Here is a 21,250-nt window from a genome sequence, read left to right as displayed (position 1 = left end):
TCGAGAGTGAAACGGTAGAGATACAGGATGAAGGTGATTCATTGAACCCTCTGCCAGGCACTTTATTGTGAATAATCACGTAGATGTAGCACTGTGGCGTTTATAGCCTCCTAGCCGCACTAGGAGTGGAGATACGCAAGTAGGGCCTTTTTCCCAGCCCCTGCCATGTAGGCTCGGTACACAACAGGCATGTTGTGTGGGAACGATGACAGCTTTCCAAATCAACTAGCTTTTCAGGGCAGCCTACAGGGATGAGATACAGTTTTCAAGCAGCCTGCCACACACTGAAGGTATATTGTGGGACTAGTATTGGCCTGATCCTCAACCTGTTGTGCGGGGCTATTTGTAAGTGTGTAAATGACTGGATAATCGTGAGGTGAATATAAGAGGGAAGGAAGGAAGGGCAGGGTGAGGGAGCACAAGTATACGGATAGACAGAGATAGACAGGAAGATATGAACGGGGATATGTGATAGGAGGGGGTTGAAGGGGAGAGGAGGAGGTGTAAGTCGATAGGAAAAGGGGGCACAGAGGGAGGGAGGAGAAGATAGATAGGGAGATTGGAGGAGGAGATGGATATGGGGAGGATGCAGGAGGAGATCTATATGGTGCGGAGGGGAGGAGGAGTGGTAGGGAAAAGATTGATTGAGAGAGGGAGCAGGAGGAGATAGGGAGAGTTAGGAATGGTCAGAGGGGGGAGAAAGGGGTGAACAGGGAGGTAGGTAAAGGAGATGGTCAGAGTGACAGGTGAGGTGTAGATGGACAAAAAGAGGAGAAGAAGGAGTAGACTGGTGTAGCATATGTGTCAGATATGTAAATGGGTGCAGATGTCGGGATTACGCTATTATATGAAAAAGAAGCTTTTGTGGAATACCAACAAAGAGATATGGAGAGATATATAGCCTCTGTGAAATTTTTAAGTGAAATTTCACACGTGCTCATTTCCAGGAATTCAGAAAGTGGTCAGGAAAGTGGTCAGTTGTCAAAAACAACACATAAAATTATGAACTTAACAAACATTACAAATTAAATCAATTTGTGATGGGCAGTTTATATGAGTCCTTAACATATGATAAATTTACGTAACGTGTTCTAAAGCTAAAAGTTAGTTGTGGATTGTATTTAATTGGTGAAATAATGAAAGAATCATCAAAATATAATCCATAAGGAACGTTATGTTGCTGGCACGCTATGTAACACTAACTATAAATAACCACATCGGAATATCATGGAAAATTGAAATAGATTAAAGAAAGGTTAAAATAAATTCACTAACGTCGAGTGTGAGCACAATGTGACTTTTAGTGAGAAACGACATATGCTTGAATTTGCTGGTGTAACATTAATGTTGTTAAATTCCACAATGAACCTGATAAGCTGTTCGGTTGTTTATACGCACTACATGACTAATATTTCCTTGATGGTTACAACGTCTGTGTTTAAACAGTGTCAGTATCTTCACATTACATTGTGCTTCAGACATGAATGCAAAAATTTTCATCCGTCACAAAAAGTCAGAGTCAGTCCGGATTTGTAATATGCGAGTCGATTTCTTAATATTTACCACAAGTGTAATTGTCAGAACAATGTCTGTTCCTTCAGACATGCAGGCGTGGCCGTATCTTCACCCTACAACATCCGACAAACATACAGACACTGTGTAAATACAGAAACGTAACCATCGAAGACGTATTCATGCCTCGACGGTCTGAAATGACTAAAGATTATTCGTCTCTCCCTGTGCGGGACTTACGAAATGTTCGACCGTCAAGGGTATCGACTCCGTGACGTATGGAAGTTTGGGTAGATCCTGGCGATTGCTCGCTAAAAGCGGGAAATCTGGGTTCGAGTCCCGTTCCGACACAACAAACACTATTACGGATCGGTTTCGTAATAAATAATAAATCTCTCTCTCTCTCTCTCTCTCTCTCTCTCTCTCTCTCTCTCTCTCTCTCTCTGTGTGTGTGTGTGGGGGGGGGGGGGGGGGGGGGGGGGGGTATGTGTGTGTGTGGGGGTGAGGCTTATTACATGATTAATTCTACAAGTAGATTTTATAGAGCGAAGTAATAGGTAGCACTTATTACCGTCCCCACTGCAAAAAAATGTGTTTTACACGCCATTACCCCATATGTGAGTGTTTATCCCCTATCTAAGCTATTGATTCACGGCCATATTACGAACCTCACTCAATCAGCTTTAATGGACGTATCTGCCGGCTTTCTGGGGCGGAGATGTACATTTGTTTCTGGTAGCTTGTTGGTTGATTTCACAGTGCTGAATAAAACGCCACCATCGAACTCTTCTTTCCAGTTTCCGTGCCTCGCATCTGTGGTCTAGGGGTAAGTTCTTTGATTGGTAGTCAAAACGTCCCCAGTCCCGCATTCGAAACCCGCCATCGTTTGAATTTTAATTAATAAACAGCATTGACGGCCAAAGAGTTCCGGCATAAGATGTCACCTATATTCTCCCAACGGCAGAGGGCATACGAGCGGACAGTGGTTACGGCAACTCTCTTGTTCATCAGGTGGGAAACTGCCCCTAAAGCCGGACGAACCACTGAATTAAAGGTACATAACGTGTATCCACACACACGCGAGACAGATATAAAAAAAAATGATGGTAATGTCTCCATTGCCAAAAAATTCCGTAATAGTCCCCCATTCGGATCTCCGGGAGAGGTTTGCGAAAGCGGAGGTGACCATGAGAAAAATATTCAATAACCAACGAAAGAAAAACTTTCTACTAGTCGGAGCGCAGAACCTCAGAAGCTTGAACTTGGTAGGGAAGCCAGGAAATCTAAAAACAGGACTGCAATGGCTCAATGAAGACATAGTAGGGATCAGTGAAGTGAAATGGGAAGAAGATAAGGTTTTCTGGCCAAATGAGTATGGGAGACTATCAACAGCAGCAGAAAATAATATTACGGAAGTAGGAATGGCTCTCTGATCACCAGATCCAGTAGGAAGATGGAATACAGAGGAATGCCACTCCAAGAGCCGTGTCATTGGCACTTGTCAAACTACAATTGGCGCTTGACTTCACTTTCCAGATTGCCTTGGCAGTGGACCTATCTGCATGTCCTGTCTGCTGCAAATAATGTTAGTATTCTCTCTTGCTAAGCTCTTATCGCTCGCATTGGTAGACGGAAATATCTTCTTGCTAGGCTTTTGACTGTTTCACCTCAGCCTGCATCCATGTCCAAATGGGCATCGATGTTTGTGCTGCGTGATTGGGAATGATAAGGACTGAGCTCCTTTGCTATTTTAGTATTTATAAGTAGGAGAATACTTTCAGCTGCCGACGAAGAGTAGAAGCGACATGCTGCCGGTGATGGTGTGGATCCACGGCGGGGGCTACTCGCGCGGCTCCGGCAACACTGACGCCTATGGCCCCGACTACCTGCTGCAGCACGGAGTCCTCCTCGTCACCTTCAACTACCGCCTCGGTGCACTGGGTGAGTGACGGCACTAGTGTTCTGCTTTTCTGCATTGCGTAAGTAGGCTGTTTACGATCTTATATTGGGAACGCCACCGCCACCTAGCGCTCTGTATGAAAATCACTGGCTGTGCTGTGTGCAGTCTGTGGCTGGGTGGCATTGTTGGAATTTGCTATTATAGTGTTGGGCAGTTGGCTGTTAACAGTGCATAGCGCTGCGCCGTTGGAGGTGAGCCGCCAGCAGTGGTGGATGTGGGAAATGAGACGGCGGAATTTTGAGAGCGGACGAGCTGGACAGAGACAGTAAATCTGTAATATTGGGTATCATAGAATGATATAGATATTAAGACTTTTGAACACTATTAAGGTAAATACATTGTTTGTTCTCTATCAAAATCTTTCATTTGCTAACTATGCCTATCAGTAGTTAGTGCCTTCAGTAGTTTAAATGTTTTATTTAGCTGGCAGTACTGGCGCTCGCTGTATTTCAGTAGTTCGAGTAACGAAGATTCTTGTGAGGTAAGTGATTTGTGAAAGATATAGGTTAATGTTAGTCAGGGCCATTCTTTTGTAGGGATTATTAAAAGTCAGATTGCGTTGGACTAAAAATATTGTGTGTCAGTTGAAGCCCAGCCATGTATAATTTTTCTAAGGGGACGTTTCAATTGTGCTGCGATAATCTATAACGACACAGCGATCTTAGACACGGGGTAATTTGAATCATTCCTCCCTTCACTTGCCCTCTACTCTGGACAAGCTCCTGAGAGTATATTTCAATGGCAAATTCAGAGGCTTTCACACGCCAATCGAATTTCTTATTAGCAACCTTCCATCCTCTCTTTTTAATGGGTTTTCTCCAGGCTGAAAGAAAAGACTTGCCCAAAAAATAAGCTTCCAAAACCATTCCCTGAATTACACTTACTTGGCCAGCATCTCTCCCAGAATCAGCAAAATCCGTCTTTTAACGTGTTGTAAATCTTCTCGTTCCCAGCTTCTTTTATTTTATTTGATCCTGTGGTGCAAAAATGTTGTACGTTACTACAGTATCTGCTAGGGATTTTGGGAGGTTTCTTTCTTTGCATTATCTTCATGCTCCCTTTGCACAGAGGCACACTTTGGTCGATATTTGTGATCCGGCACAGGACAAGTAACTGATAAAAGCTGGGAGAAAATGTCACTGAGGTTCAACATTCCTATGGTAAGGACGTAATCAAAGGCGCAACTGAAGATCCGAGATGGAATCCGTGGGTAAGTAAAGAGACTGTGGCATTTTATTGTACACGGGGGAATCAAATGAAAGACACGTCGAACAAAGTAAGTAAACTGGTAAACTATTTATAATTTCAAGAGTAATCATCATTTTCATGGGGTTAATATATTTATCCTAACGTGAGACAAAATGGTCTATGACTTCATGCAAAAATGTTTTTGGTCGCCGACAGAACCATGATTCTACCCTGGCGTACACATCTTCGTCCAAAACAAATTTACAGTCAGGAATGACTTTCTTCAGGGCAACAAAAATATGCAAATCTCAAGGGCAGATATCGGGACAATAAAATGTTTCAAATGGCTCTGAGCACTACGGGACTTAACTTATACAACCTAAGGAAATCACACACATCCATGTCTGAGGCAGGATTCGAACCTGCGACCGTAGCGGTCTCGCGGTTCCAGACTGTAGCGCCTAGAACTGCTCGGCCACCCCGGCCGGCTCGGCCGGCTCGGGACAATATTTACATTATGTGGGCGGGCAGAAGAATGATTCCGTTCGTCAACATTCCTATGCTTGACGGTGCGCTTCATCTTTTGCAAAGTGCCCACGTACTGCTGTGCGTTACGTATTTTTGGACCACTGAACAGACATTCGTGGCTGCAGATTTGCTTTGGACAAACAGGTGCACACTTGGGTACAATCATGGTCCCAGAGACAACGGAAAACGTTTTCTACAAAGGCACTGATCGTTTTGTCTCAAGTTCCACAAATTTATTAACAGTTACGGCGATTACTTTTAAAATAATAAACTGTTGACTTACTTTTTTCCATCTGTCTCGTCTTCACTCGACTGCTCCTTTTACGAGACTGCCTCCGTAAGATATTCTCAGATTGCGTAGTGGATGGAACAAGTGAGGCATTTTGTGGCCCAGACAGAAAGTGTCCCAGTTATCTGCAGGCAGACACGACTTTTGTCGCACAGGGAGGAAAGGTTTCGCGACTGATCCCTGTTAAGGTTACCTGCAAACACGCAGGTATTTGAACAGTGACAAAAGTCCCTCCGAGTCTGTGATGACAATAGGGTTTATACAGGGTGTTTCAAAAATGACCGGTATATTTGAAACGGCAATAAAAACTAAACGAGCAGAGATAGAAATACACCTTTTGTTGCAATATGCTTGGGACAACAGTACATTTTCAGGCAGACAAACTTTCGAAATTACAGTAGTTACAATTGTCAACAACAGATGGCGCTGCGGTCTGGGAAACTCTATAGTACGATATTTTCCCCATATCCACCATGCGTAGCAATAATATACCGTAGTCTCTGAACGAAATTACCCGAAACCTTTGACAACGTGTCTGGCGGAATGGGTTCACATGCAGATGAGATGTACTGCTTCAGCTGTTCAATTGTTTCTGGATTCTGGCGATACACCTGGTCTTTCAAGTGTTCCCACAGAAAGAAGTCACAGGGGTTCATGTCTGGCGAATAGGGAGGCCAATCCACGCCGCCTCCTGTATGTTTCGGATAGCCCAAAGGAATCACACGATCATCGAAATATTCATTCAGGAAATTAAAGACGTCGGCCGTGCGATGTGGCCGGGCACCATTTTGCATAAACCACGAGGTGTTCGCAGTGTCGTCTAAGGCAGTTTGTACCGCCACAAATTCACGAAGAATGTCCAGATATCGTGATGCAGTAAACGTTTCGGATCTGAAAAATGGGCCAATGATTCCTTTGGAAGAAATGGCGGCCCAGACCAGTACTTTTTGAGGATGTAGGGACGATGGGACTGCAACATGGGGCTTTTCGGTTCCCCACATGCCCCAGTTCTGTTTATTGACGAAGCCGTCCAGGTAAAAATAAGCTTTGTCAGTAAAACTTTTGTGACTGACTCACAATGCAGGGAAGAGTTGCTGATGCTCCTCGGTAGTAATTTGGGTGTTTCCAGATCATGCGGTCGCCCTGCGAGCAACAATGGCTACTCATGTTGTTTTGAGGCATGGTATATGGTTGTAATTCTGTTCTTGACGTGATAGTCTGAATTATTTCCTTCACTGATTGTACCTGACACAATTTGCTCTTGAGAATATTTACTGGAAAATCTGGATCCTGTTAGAGACTAATTAGGTCCTGTCCACTAGTATTACTACCCTAGAAATGAATTTGGTGACCATACTTTATACTACAGGTCTCCGTAAAACGCAACTGAATCTCATTTGATAACTAATGGCTGTAGACACACGACCATTTTTTGCTACAAGAGAGAATACAAACAAGATCAGACTACGAGTCGATGCCCAGTCCACGTATGTTGCTCATTTATTATTCTGAATGTTTTTTTTTTCACCTTCGCTAGTCTGATGCTCAAATTAAAACTGTTCTCAACCAAAACACTGGTTTGAACGCTAAAGTATTGTCCTATTATAGATTAGAGACCCTGTTGGTACAGCGAACTGTTGTAAGCAATGTGGAGACTACAGCCGTTATATTTTCCCGAGTACATGTTGCACTATTGTGTGATTTAGTACTGAAGGTATCCTCGGGTGTAAGATATTCTTGACATACAATAGTGATACATTCGTATCTTTGGACGGAGACTACCCAGGAGGATGTTATGTTATTAGCGGAAAATATAGTTGTATGGTCCAGGTTGGTGATGAAATATCCATTAAACAGAATGCAGTAAGATTAGAAAACTTAAAAAAGTAAACTGGTTAAAAAAATAAAATGATTTCTGAAATTTCCTGTCTCATTGATGGTTGGAGTAAACATTTAAAAACACTTTGACTGCACCGATACCACATTTTCATCCTGTCGAATGCTATCTTTAAGCATATCCTAGACGGTCTCCGCCTTAGACTACTTCATTAGTAGAAGGTTCATAGACCAGGTCACTTCTGGGTTTTCATTAATTTACTTTTATGAAAACTGCATCCTTGTTACAGCGTTTCAATAAATTCAGTTACCACCCGGCTCTAAGGGCTTCAGTCTGGAGCCGCGCTGCCGCTACGGTCGCAGGTTCGATTCTCTGTCTCGGGCATGGATGTGTGTGATGTCCTTAGGTCAGTTAGGTTTAAGTCGTTCTAAGTTCTAGGGCACTGATGACCTCAGATGTAATTCCCATAGTGCTCAGATCCAGTTGAACCTTGCTTGACAGCATCTTTTTCAGTCTACTAATAACGATCTGTTCTTATTTTGTGGACAGGATTCATGACGACAGGAGATTCCGTGGTGCCAGGTAATATGGGCCTCAAAGACATGGTCATGGCCTTGCGATGGGTCCGTGAGAACATCGCCAACTTTGGTGGCGATCCCCACAACGTCACCATATTTGGAGAGAGCGCCGGCAGTAGGGCGTGCCACCTCATGATGCTGTCGCCCTTGGCGAAAGGTAAGAATCCTCTTACAACATTGTCTTAATTAGGTAAATCATTGCAGAAATATAATACCAAGCGCGTTTCAACAGGAGCTTTCCTGTCTTCGAGTCACACCGCCTTCTCTGTAAAACGAGAAAAAAAATTGGAAGCAACTGCCGACACTAATATTAGTGACGATGTTGATTCCATTGAAAACGTAGGATCAGTTTTTCATGTCATGTCAGTAAGAAAGGAATCTCGTAACAGTGCCCCAAATAATGAAGCTCAACTCTTTCTACAGGTATAAAATTAATCCTGCAACAAATAGAAGCAGAAATTATTCACTTAATGTATTCAATCGAAGGTGGAAGTTAGCAGCTAATCTAAAAACATAGCAGTTAAAGAATGCCTCATATTTTGGCACAACTACTATACAGAGCAGGTCAGCTCGTGATCGTGCAGTAGCGTTCTCGCTTCCCGCGCCCAGGTTCCCGGGTTCGATTCCCGGCTGGGTCGGGGATTTTCTCTGCCTCGTGATGACTGGGTGTGGAGTGATGTCCTTAGGTTAGTTAGGTTTAAGTAGTTCTAATTTCAAGGGGGCTGATGACCATAGATGTTGAGTCCCATAGTGCTCAGAGCCATTTTTTTATACAGAGCAGGTGTCAATCCTGTACAAGTTGGAGACATAAAACTGGCCACAGTGTAATGTTTACAACAAAATAATTCATAGCTTGAAGGTACTCATACAAACAGCTAGATGACTTGAAAATGGGGTCTACCCTCAGCCATCTTTTAGCAGAAATCTTCATCGACCATTTCGAAAAACAGTTCTTACATAATGAACCTCACAATAATAATATCAGGTATTGGCAAAGATATGTAGATGATGTACTGTGTCTATGGAATGGCACCAGAAGACAACTGAACACATTCCTAGTACATCTAAACTCACAACAGAAAAACACACAATTCACCATGGAAACTGGCTTCTTAGATCTCAACATAGATTCACTGAAAATTCATATTGTTTCAAAATTTATGGAAAAAACCGACAACAATAGACACGCTAAAACCCTCATGTTCACAGCACCAGATAATACACAAGCATGCTGCATTCCTTTCCGTGGTGCATTGTCTTACATGCATCCCAGCGGCACGAGAATTTTGAGACCGAATTAGACACCATTAAACCTATTCCATCTAACACTGGCTAACCCCTGCCTTTATTAACTACGTTCAGCACAAGAAACAGAGAAGAAAAATGTTGCCCTACATGTCTCAGCCCTTTCCACAGCAACATTTATATCTAAAACCACCTGGTGTACTACCGCTTTACGGAAGTTATCAGACAAATTAGCGAAAACTCTCAAATCCTGCAGTTAGAAAACTTCATTTTATGTAAGAGGTTCTACTGCTCATATCCTATTTAACAACAAGGACAGAACAGATTTATCAAGTAATAGCGGAGTTTGTAAAATCACTTACAATGACTGCAACAAACTGTATATTGGTCAAACATGCAGGACTACATCAACTAGGCTGACTGAACACGGACGCATTTGGAGATTATGTCAGACTCCATCTTATCCGAGCATCTACTGAAGGAAGAACATAGATACCAAGCGCACACGGAGGTGCTTCAGACAGCCAACAAAGCAAGAAAACTAATCCTGTAAGAAGCACTTGAGGTAAACAAACATTTAGCTCAAAATCCCCTGCTGGTTCTAAATGATCAATTACAGCTGAGTACATCCCCACTTGTGATGATCAACCCACCACATGCCCGTACACAACCTCAAAGCTGCACAAAATTAAAACAGTATACAATTTCATATTCATTACCTTACTTACCTCACAGACTTCAGCACTATAACAATATAGCTCGTATTACTGTACTTTAATCATGTACTGTGTTTAATATTGCCCTTTGCATAAACTGTAATTTACAATGTAAAACATTTTTTTGCACAATATGACTAATATTCAGTGAGTCAGTTGTGCTTAATATTGTCCATTGCGTGCAGTGTGATTTTAACGTTAAAAAACAAGTTTGGTGTACAACATTCTGTGCAAGTTTAATGTATTTTTCTTATAGCGTTTATGTACCTAAGAACTGGGGGCCTTTGCACACGCTTGTCAGTTGTTTCCTGAAATTAGTAGAAATAAAAGTTTCGGTAGAATAGAAAAACTGTACTTGTCATTCAAACTTTAAAAAGTAGAGAGAAGGCTTTTACAGATTGAGATGATTCCAAACTAGTTTTTAAAGCACGAGACGAGTTTCGCTTAGTGATGCAGAACTTGAATGAGAATGCTATGAATTTAAATTGTATATACGTCTGTTAAGGAATGACTGAGACAGCGCACTTCGTAAATACAGTCAATGGCAAGTACTGGCAGGAAAGCATGTGATAACATTATTATGAGAAATAAAAAATGTAGCAGTCGCTAATTACACACCTAAAACGATATGAATATGTACTTGATATTCGACGTGGAGCATAGTTTTGTGACCTTGATTTCAAGTGTTATTATGTAGGATAAATTTGTTGATGTATTCAGTCTTGTAATAACTATTTCGACACAGAATGATCATTTCAATCGTCATGATACGTTACGCATGGGAATAGTGAAGTCGTTACTGTACGCAAGTATGATTGCTTATGATAGAAACTGGCAGAAAAATGCAGTAATTAATTTTAACAGTCGGTAGTTCCAACATTACTCAAAGTATGTACAAGCTGAGGAGAACCACTATTCAAAAATTTTAAACGATAATCTCATTACCCCTACCAGACCGGCATATATAATTACCATGCCACCTAACTAATGATTATGTTTGATACGATTTTTAATATAGACTCCAAGCAAGTCTATTAAAATTATAAATTTGTATCCTTGGCGAGGAACCAGTTCAATGGTTAAACTTGAAAGTTTCATCTATTTGGTGATCAATTTTCGTTATCCCCCTACGGGAGCCGATGTCGAGGAAACAAAGGGGCCCACATGGCGTCCTGTGGCAGACTTCTGAAGTTGCAAGCAGAGGGATACAACGGTAGAGGAAAATAATGGGTAAATTCTGTGCCAGAACTCCCACTGAAAAGGACGACGACATCCTGTGTCTCAAAATAGTACCATCTATTTCTGTTAGATACGCTATATACGTTGTGGGAAACGACGTATTGCTTGGGCTAATAAAGATCGTACCTGATATCGTTACATTTTGAACAAAATATTAAATGTTCAAAGATACGACACAGAAGATGTGTGAACTTGACAAAACCTCCACCCGTACAGACACAGGGAAACCAACTTAAGCGTCGGCGAAATGAGCCTCTCTGTCACGAATCCGAGTACGGTACGTTGTTGTGAACTGGTAGTATGATGGACTTCTATATTAAAGAGTGAGAACCGGCCCTTACATTCTTTCTCCCTACCGATCATGGCTGCCGTAATTTCTTGGTACCTGAGCGCTAGGACAAAGGGCTCTGAATTGCTTTTGTAAGTGGGCTCACGTTGCCATCGTTGGATACCCCTCGACTCCCATTAGTTGAAATTAAGGCAGTCCGAGTAGCAGAAACACAATATCTATTTTGCTACTTCTAACCACGATTGCATGAGATCACTTTCCTGTAACTTCTTACTGGTGCATCACAGTCCACGATTCGCTGTGATTGCCTGAGGTGTCATAATTACAAGGACAAAGCACTTTATAATACTTGACTTTTAAGATCTATGTAACTTGCATCTATATACATAATCCGCTAATCATGGCGTGATGTGTGGCGTATGATACCCTGTGCCTTTACTAGTAATTTCCTTTCCTGATCCATGCGCTTACGGAGAGAGGAACAAACGACTGCCTGTACAGGGTGTTACAAAAAGGTACGGCCAAACTTCCAGGAAACATTCCTCACACACAAATAAAGAAAAGATGTTATGTGGACATGTGTCCGGAAAAGCTTAATTTCCATGTTAGAGCTCATTTTAGTTTTGTCAGTATGTACTGTATTTCCTCGATGCACCGCCAGTTGGCCCAATTGAAGGAAGGTAATGTTGACTTCGGTGTTTGTGTTGACATGTGACGCATTACTCTATAGTACTAGCATCAAGCACATCAGTACGTAGCATCAACAGGTTAGTTTCATCATCAACGTGCTTTTGCAGTCAGTGCAATGTTTACAAATGCGGAGTTGGCAGATGCCCATTTGATGTATGGATTAGCACGGGACAATAGCAGTGGCGCGGTACCTTTGTATTGAAACAGGTTTCCAGAACGAAGGGGTCCCGACAGGAAGACGTTCGAAGCAATTGATCGGCGTCTTAGAGAGCACGAAACATTCCAGCCTATGACTCGCGACTGAGGAAGACCTACAACGACGAGGGCACCTGCAATGGACGAGGCAATTCTTCGTGCAGTTGACGATAACCCTAATGTCACCGTCAGAGAAGTTGCTGCTGTACAAGGTAACATTGACCACGTCACTGTATCGAGAGTGCTACGGGAGAACCAGTAGTTTCCGTACCATGTAAAGCGTGTGCAGGCACTATCAGCAGCTGATTGGCCTCCGCGAATGGTTCATCCAACAATGTGCCAATCCTCATTTCAGTGTAAATGTTCTCTTTACGGATGAGGCTTCAGTCCAACGTGATCAAATTGTAAATTTTCACAATCAACATGTGTGGGCTGACGAGAATCCGCACGCAATTGTGCAAACACGTCATAAACACAGATTTTCTGTGAACGTTTGGGCAGGCATTGTTGATGATGTCTTGATTGGGCCCCATGTTCTTCCACCTACGCTCAATGGAGCACGTTATCATGATTTCATACGGGATACTCTACCTGTGCTGCTAGAACATGTGCCTTTACAAGTACGACACAACATGTGGTTCATGCACGATGGAGCTCCTGCACATTTCAGTCGAAGCGTTCGTACGCTTCTCAACAACAGATTCGGTGACCGATGGATTGGTAGAGACGGACCAATTCCATGGCCTCCACGCTTTCCTGACGTCAACCCTCTTGACTTTCATTTATACGGGCATTTGAAAGCTCTTGTCTACTCAACCCCGGCACCAAATGTAGAGAATCTTCTTGCTCGTATTGTGGACGGCTGTGATACAATACGCCATTCTCCAGGGCTGCATCAGCGCATCAGGGATTCCATGCGACGGAGGGTGGATGCATGTATCCTCGCTAACGGAGGAAATTTTGAACATTTCCTGTAACAAAGTGTTTGAAGTCACGCTGGTACGTTCTGTTGCTGTGTGTTTCCATTCCATGATTAATGTGATTTGAAGAGAAGTAATAAAATGAGCTCTAACATGGAAAGTAAACGTTTCCGGACAATTTTCCACATAACATATCTTCTTTCTTTGGGTGTGAGGAATGTTTCCTGAAAGTTTGGCCGTACCTTTTTGTAACACCCTGTATGTCTCGTGTGAACCCTAATTTATCGTATATCTTCGTGATCCTTACGCGAAATGTATGTTGGTGGCAGTAGAATCATTCTGCAATTCGCTTCAAATTCCAGTTCCCTAAATTTTCTCGGTTGTGTTTCTTGAAAATGACGTCGGCTTCCTCCAGTGATTCCCATTTGACCTCCCGAAGTTCCTTCGTGATACCTGCGTGATACCTACTGGAAAAAAAAATCTAGCAGTCCGCCTCTGAATTGCTTGGATGTCTTCCTTCAGTCCGACCTGGTGCGGATCCCAAACATTCGAACAATACTGAAGAATAGGTCGCACTTGCGTCCTACATACGATCCCCTTTACACATGAACCACTCTTTCCTAAAATTCTCCCACTAAACCGAAGTCGACCATTCGTATTCCCAAGCACAATCGTCACATGGCCGTTCGTTTGCAGCGTTGCGCCCAGATTTTTAAACGACGTCAGTATGTCAAACAGGTCCCTATTACTGCTGTATGCGAACATGACAAGTCACATTCACATTATCTTACATTTTTCTACATTTAGAGCTAGCTGCGATTCATCACACCAACTAGAAATTTTGACTAAGTCACCTTGTATCCTCCTATAGTCATTCAACTACGAACCCTTCCCTTACACCATGGCATCATTATCAAGCAACCAAAGATTGCAGCCCACCCTGTCTGACAGATCATTTATCTTTATAGGAAATAACAATGGTCCTACCACACTATTATGTAGCACTTCCTACTGTACCCTTCATGCCCATGATATCAAATAAATGAATGTTGACATTCATGAACTACAACATTAGTCTATCCTTAGAACTTGTCAATATTAAACATTAGAGGAGTACACTGGGTGCAGAATTGGCATGCAGTACAGTTAACATTACAGTTCTTCGAGCCATTGATAGACTCAGCACCATATTCAACGGTATCCAGTCCCTACATGAGGTCGATAAGCGGACGAGTCGGTCGTAATTGGGCGTTAGTTGAGGTGAAGAGTTCTCGCAGCTTCTAAAAGAAAACATGCTTCACCACTAGCCCACCGTATCGGTATTATCACATCTAACAAAGTACGACAAAAAACGTCGAAAACACGCAGAGAATGTAAACCGAAACTAAGTGTAAGTACTTATACAGTTTACAGAGAAGTCAGGACGTTAAGTTAGCCTAAAATAATCTCTCCAGTACGTATGCGACGTTCATCAAATGTCCGACACCTCAAATTTAAGGGTACGCTGCTATTTTTCGAAAGGCACTCCTCCTGAATTTAGCAGTGTTTTTCTAATTAAACCCTAAATTTACGTCAGGAGCTATACTTCCGGATATTTCAATTGTAACACCATGAAGGCGGTATGTGACAAATGACAAATCTGTGTGAAGTGTACCACATACTTGGAAATCGAAATGATCAGAATTTCAGTGCAGCTGTATAAAGCCGACAGGAGTAACGACACCGATATTCCGTATATTAGGAAAGATTACACTCCGGATTTCTCGTTCAGAAATTGTTCAAATGGTTCAAATGGCTCTGAGCACTGTGGGACTTGACAATTGAGGTCATCAATCCCCTAGAACTTAGAACTACTTAAACCTACCTAAGCTAAGGACATCACACACATGCATGCCCGAGGCAGGATTCGAACCTGTGACCGTAGCGGTCGCGCGGTTCCAGACTGTGGCGCCTAGAACCGCTAGGCCACTCCGACCGGCTCAGAAATGGTATCTGAGTGCGGAACGTCTTACGTTTCGTGTAAGGAGGGGAAACATCTACTATTACGTATCAGAATAAAAGAGTGGTGGGGTCGTGATCTTTAGAGGCTGCAGGTTATCGTTCCACAACTCTCTTGCAAATATGGGAACGATGGGTTCAGAAAGTCTGCAGTCACCGTCTTGTAATCTCACTTGACTAGCTCCAGAGAGAGGACAGAAGCATCGTTTGCTCGATCGTGCTTACAGCTAGAACAATATGACACCATTTGGAACACCGCAATCACCATGGCGACTATCGTTGCAGTGACCTTTGAAGTGTTTAACGATATGTTTACGTAATGTGTATACAAAAACATACAGTTATAAATGTCCCCGTTCGTAGTCCCTAATTATAACAATATATTTACTTTTGTGCTTTAACATATAGCTGTAATCAGCGGTGGAAATATATTTGCGAAAGCCGACCGTGTGCGCCTGTTTCTTGTTGGATCGTCTGATCAGTCAGCAGTTGCATTGCCGAGGAAACTAAATGCCTATTCAAAATATAATTATTTTTGGATAGCTTAACATGAATTTCCTAAGGGACCGTAGTTTATTATGCATTTACCAGTAGAATATGCCGCGGAGGAAATATTTCGCCGCATGCAACTTCCGTCCGATTTCGACGACAGAAATCGTGACTGTGAACTCTCTATTTGGCAGAAACATAAAGACAATTAAATAACTTCTTGAAGGAGTGAGACATAGATTCTATACTAAATAAATAGTCCATACCCCAGTTCCATTTAACTCTGAATATGTGGCAATTAATAAATGAACTTACACCGCAATGAAGGATTTAACACGAATGCTGTTGTGACTGGCACTTCTCTTCTCGTAATGAAAATAATTCTTTTGACGTTTTTACATTCAAGTCGCGCAATAAATCTACTGCTATGCAGTATTGCACTTTTAGTATTGCTGTTTCGCTTTACGCTAAAATAATATTAGTTTTAACAATAACAGTACGTCGGAAAGACATCCACGTCCGACACAAGTTACAAGAGACAAGAGAAGAAAAAAATTAGTGACTGAGTAACTCTTAATCGAGAATATCTCGTACATCAAAAGAACGTGTAAAAGTGTTCTTCTTCTGTCCGTTTCTCGCGCCGCGGTTTTCAAAGTCAGTAACTCACTGCATCTCTGACGGCGCTTCGACAATAAACATGTTACGTCACAGGTCGTTCACCCTTTACATTCTCGCAACATTATTTGCTAACTGTACCTGTTGCTGAGCGACTGCTCGATTAGCGAATGATTTCAAATCATAAGGCAATCACATAATGTTACAAGTGGCAGCAGAGATATTTTCACCTACAGTGGTGAGTCTAAGAACGACAGTAGATATTTAGAGTCGCAGTTCTGCTAACAGCATATATAGTTCGTGTGGAGATTCTTAGAAGAACGAATGTTGACAGTTTGCATTCATCGTCGTCATATAGTACTAATACCTTGCGTGGCGGGGCAAACAAATAGACCACTTCTGGTTCATACATCAGGTAATGTGGACAGCAGTTGGTTCATTTCGACGTATTGAAGGCGGTGGCTGTACCTAATCTTTCAAGTCTCCATGAAGCTATCTTTCAAAAGATAACTTAGAACAGCATTTTGCCCATGCAGACAAGGCATACCTCGACACTGGTTGAGTTCGACAATTGCCCACCATTTTTTGTAGATCTCTCACCCACTGATTTCATCTGGTCCTGGGTTGCCAACAGACAAGCTCGCCTGACACTACGATTGATGATCTTTGCGCCGGAGTAAAAACAGCATGCAACGGCGTATTCGTTCTTCACATCTGCATTCAATTCTACTGGACGCCCAGCCGCGTTAGAGCTATTGTTGCTCGCAAAGGTGCAGCTCTGTATAGTGAATTTGTCACTCTGTACGACACAAATTATCTACAAAGGTAATCGTCTATTCTTCTTACAAGCTATACTACTATATGCAGGGTGGTAATTGATAGTGACCGGGCCAAATATCTCACGAAATAAGCGTCAAACGAAAAAACTACAAAGAACGAAACTTATCTGGCTTGAAGGGGGAAACCAGATGGCGCTATGGTTGGCCCGCTAGATGGCGTTTCCCTAGGTCAAACGTATATCAACTTCGTTTCTTTTTTAAAAATAGGAAGCCACATTTTTTATTACATAATCGTGTAGTACGTAAATAAATATGAATTAGTTGGACTGTTTTTTTCGCTTTGTGATAGATAGCGCGTTAATAGTCACAAACATATAGCTCACAATTTTAGACGAACAGCTGGTAACAGGTAGGTTTTTTAAATTAAAACTTAGAACGTAGTTACGTTTGAAAATTTTATTTCGGTTGTTCCAATGTGATACATGAACCTTTGTGAACTTATCATTTCTGAGAACGCATGCTGTTACAGCGTGATTACCTGTAAACACCACATTAATGTAGTAAATGCTCAAAATTATGTCCGTCAACCTCATGCATTTGGCAATACCTGTAACGACATTCCTCTCAGCTGCGAGTAGTTTGCCTTCCGTAATGTTCGCACATGCGTTGACAATGGGCTGACGCATGTTGTCAGGCGTTGTCGGTGGATCACAATAGCAAATATCCTTCAACTTTCCCCACAGAAAGAAATCCGGGGACGTCAGATCCGGTGAACGCACGGGCCAATCAACCTCTCATGAAATATTCTAGTCAATACCGCTTCAACCTCACGCGAGCTATGTGCTGGACATCCATCATGTTGGAAGTTCATCGCCATTCTGTCATGCAGTGAAACATCTTGTAGTAACATCGCTAGAACATTACGTAGGAAATCAGAATACATTGCACCATTTAGGTTGCCATCGATAAAATGGGGGCCTATTATCCTTCCTTACATATTGCTGCACCATACACAAACCCGCCAACGTCGCTGATGTCCCACTTGCCGCAGCCATCTTGGATTTTCCGTTGCCCAATAGTGCATATTATGCCGGTTCACGTTACCGCAGTTGGTGAATGACGCTTCGTCGCTAGATACAACGCGTGCAAATAATCTGTCATCGACCCGCAATTTCTCTTGTGCCTAGTGGCAGGACTGTACACGACTTTCAAAGTCGTCTCCATGCAATTCCTGGTGCATAGAAATACGGTAAGAGTGCAATCGATGTTGATGGAGCATTCTCAACACCGACGTTTTTGAAAATCCCGATTCTTGCGCAATTTGTCTGCTACTGGTGTGCGGATTAGCCGCGACAGCAGCTAAAACACCTACTTGGGCATTATCGTTTGTTGTAGGTCGTGGTTGACGTTTCACATGTGGCTGAACATTTCCCATTTCCTTAAATAACGTAACTATCCAGTGAACCGTCCGGACACTTGGATGATGTCGTCCAGGATACCGAGCATTATACACAGCACATGCCCGTTGGGCATTTTGATCACAATAGCCATACATCAACACGACATCGACCTTTTCTGCAATTGGTAAACGGTCCATTTTAACAAGGATAATGGATCACGAAGTAAATACCGTCAGCACTGGCGGAATGTTACGTGATACCACGTACTTACACGTTTGTGACTATTACAGTGCCATCTATCACAAAGCGAAAAAAGTGGTCCAACTAAAACAGTCACATTTCTTTACGTATTACACGAATACGTAATAAAAATGGGGTTTCCTATTTTAAAAAAGGCAGTTAATATCCGTTTGACCCATGGCAGCGCCATCTAGAGGGCCAGCTATAGCACCATGAGGTTTCCCCCTTCAAGCTAGACGAGTTTCGTTCTTTGTAGTTTCTTTCGTTTGCTGCTTATTTCGTGAGATATTTGGCCCGGTCACTATCAATGGACCACCCTGTATAAACAAGTCGTCGTTTAACGTTGCTACCTAAAATCTCGAAAAATACTTGACCGATGTACAGTAAATTTTTACTCGGTAGTGAACATTAGGACGAACTTAGCAATATATTTTTTTAATGTATATAACATATGAGTATGTACAGGGTTATTCAGCTGCCCATACAACTGTCATTTTATGCAATCCGCTATGTTACAGCTTGACTTCATAAACCAGGCACGATATTTTCAAGTTCTCTCGCACACTACACGCTAAGTTTAATTTCTACGGAAAAAAAGTGAACAGGACCTCTTTGTAGGAAATTTAATGTAGTTAAATTTCGTACTGGGACACGTTTCCGTTATAGACCGTAGTTTTCAAGTTATTGATGAAGGACTTACAAAACTGACCTCCAGACCCACCCCCTTTCCCACACTTAGGCCCCTGTGGTCAGGATATTTAAAATGTTGTTCGTGGCACTCCCTCCTACTACTGTACAAATATTTACAACTGCCCGAATTATTTCTCATATTCGACCTTTTTTGGTCTTCACTGACTGGTCTTTTATACGCTACCAGCTTAGTAGAGCACTTACAAATTTTAAAATGGACGTTAGTGTAAAATTTTACCTAACACTTTTATGAATTTGAACAGTACTAAATAATTACATCGTTGTGTTACTCAGGCCTTCTGACCACCAAACAACTGTGCTTATAAGGGTTGAATTTGGATCTAATTTTCAAGGTAAATAGTTTTAGTGTATCGCTTACAAAATTCGTTTTCCTTTCATGTGCACATTTAAATTAAATATGTTAACGAATATGTTAGCCTAATCACTTGAAGCTAAAAAAAGTCGATTATCGGGAATAATTGGTTTAGTTGGAATGTTTTGTGCAGCGCTAAGGGGGAGTGCCACGAACAACATACTAGATATGCTGATTTGTGAGTGATGAGTATGGGGTTAAGATGCCTTTGAAGGTCACTTATGTAAGTTTTTCTTGAAAAACTCGAAAACCATGACCTCTCGGTACAAAATTTTTCTATATTAAATTTCCTACAAAATTAGTCCAGTTCATTTTTCCGTTTGCGAATAGCGAGCGAGATTATATGAAAACGTCAAGCGTGGTTTTTGAATGTTGTAGCTGGTCTTCATAAACCTAAGCCAACTATAACATCCCAGATTACATTAAACAACAGCTCAAAAAGATCTGGTTCGATTTACTTGAAATCCTTATACGACACTAATGAACCTACACATGGACGTCAGGTAAGATTTCTTTCAATAACAATGTACAGGTTCTCTGTTAAAACAGATTGTGAGGAAGACAAAATGGTGTACTGTGCTCTTCTGTGAAAATCTGTGGTTTTGTTTTCTTCCTTGCAGTCAGTTTTAACTACGACAGCAGGGTATTTAAATCACTAGATAAATTGTTTCCCCCATACATATTATTTCCCATTGTGTAAATTTTATACGAATCTTTTGTAGGCAATAATGCACTGTTTTGTTTTGTACCTTGCAGTCCCTTTTCACAGACAGAGGAAAAGTTGTATTTTCGGCTTATCAGCTTATGATTAGAATAGTACTAAGGAATATGAGTGCAGCAGTAATAAACACGGCCAGAGTAATGGGGAAAGAAATATATATAGAGAGGGGAAAGAAGAGTCAGACAGGATGAGGGGGAGGAGGAGGGGGATATGAAGAGAGGAGGAATAGGTGGAGAGGGAGAGAGGTTGGAGGTAATCGTCAAAGAGAGAGTGGGGGAGGAGGAGGAGTTGAACAAAGAGAGCAGGAGAATGAGAATGACAGAGAGAGAGAAGTGGAGGTTATATCGTATATCCGTTTCATGTACACATCTAGAAATTCTGCAGCCATACCGGGTTGGGTAGTACTGTATTCACACAGTAACTGGAAGTTTTAGCTCTTTTATAGCTGTCAGCGTTTATACAGAACTTGCTACGCCGTTCCCCAGGTGCTGTCGACGTGTATTCGCACGTTGCTTGGGTCTTCGCACAATGTTGTGGACACCTGTATGCTTCCTGAGCCACCGACCTCTCAATGCTGAGGTCGAGTTACTTCCATACCCTTGTGAATAAAAGAGTTTAGAGTATATATCATACATAATTTGTTTCTGATTGCTTGCTATCATTTATAAAGAAAAATCCCTCATTCCTAAAAAGTGAATCGTTTATTGTATATGACGTTTGTTTTAACCACGTGATTCGTGATGTGCAAGGACGTGAATG

General features: G+C 42.0%; 1 protein-coding gene across 1 annotated transcript in view; it reads left to right on the top strand.

Moving 5' to 3' along the window:
• The window catches only part of LOC126332793 (juvenile hormone esterase-like), an 81,706-nt gene that overhangs the window by 29,145 nt on the left and 31,311 nt on the right, over window positions 1-21,250 (top strand). The window contains exons 3-4 of the mRNA XM_049996674.1: window positions 3,294-3,453; window positions 7,864-8,049. Of these exons, the coding sequence (XP_049852631.1) occupies window positions 3,294-3,453; window positions 7,864-8,049 (346 nt within the window). The remainder of the gene's footprint in view (window positions 1-3,293; window positions 3,454-7,863; window positions 8,050-21,250) is intronic.

Source organism: Schistocerca gregaria, chromosome 2, assembly GCF_023897955.1.
Source record: "Schistocerca gregaria isolate iqSchGreg1 chromosome 2, iqSchGreg1.2, whole genome shotgun sequence".
NCBI classification, from domain to species: domain Eukaryota; kingdom Metazoa; phylum Arthropoda; class Insecta; order Orthoptera; family Acrididae; genus Schistocerca; species Schistocerca gregaria.
The sequence above is the reverse complement of the archived record's forward strand: the minus strand, read 5'-3'. Positions and strand labels throughout refer to the sequence as shown.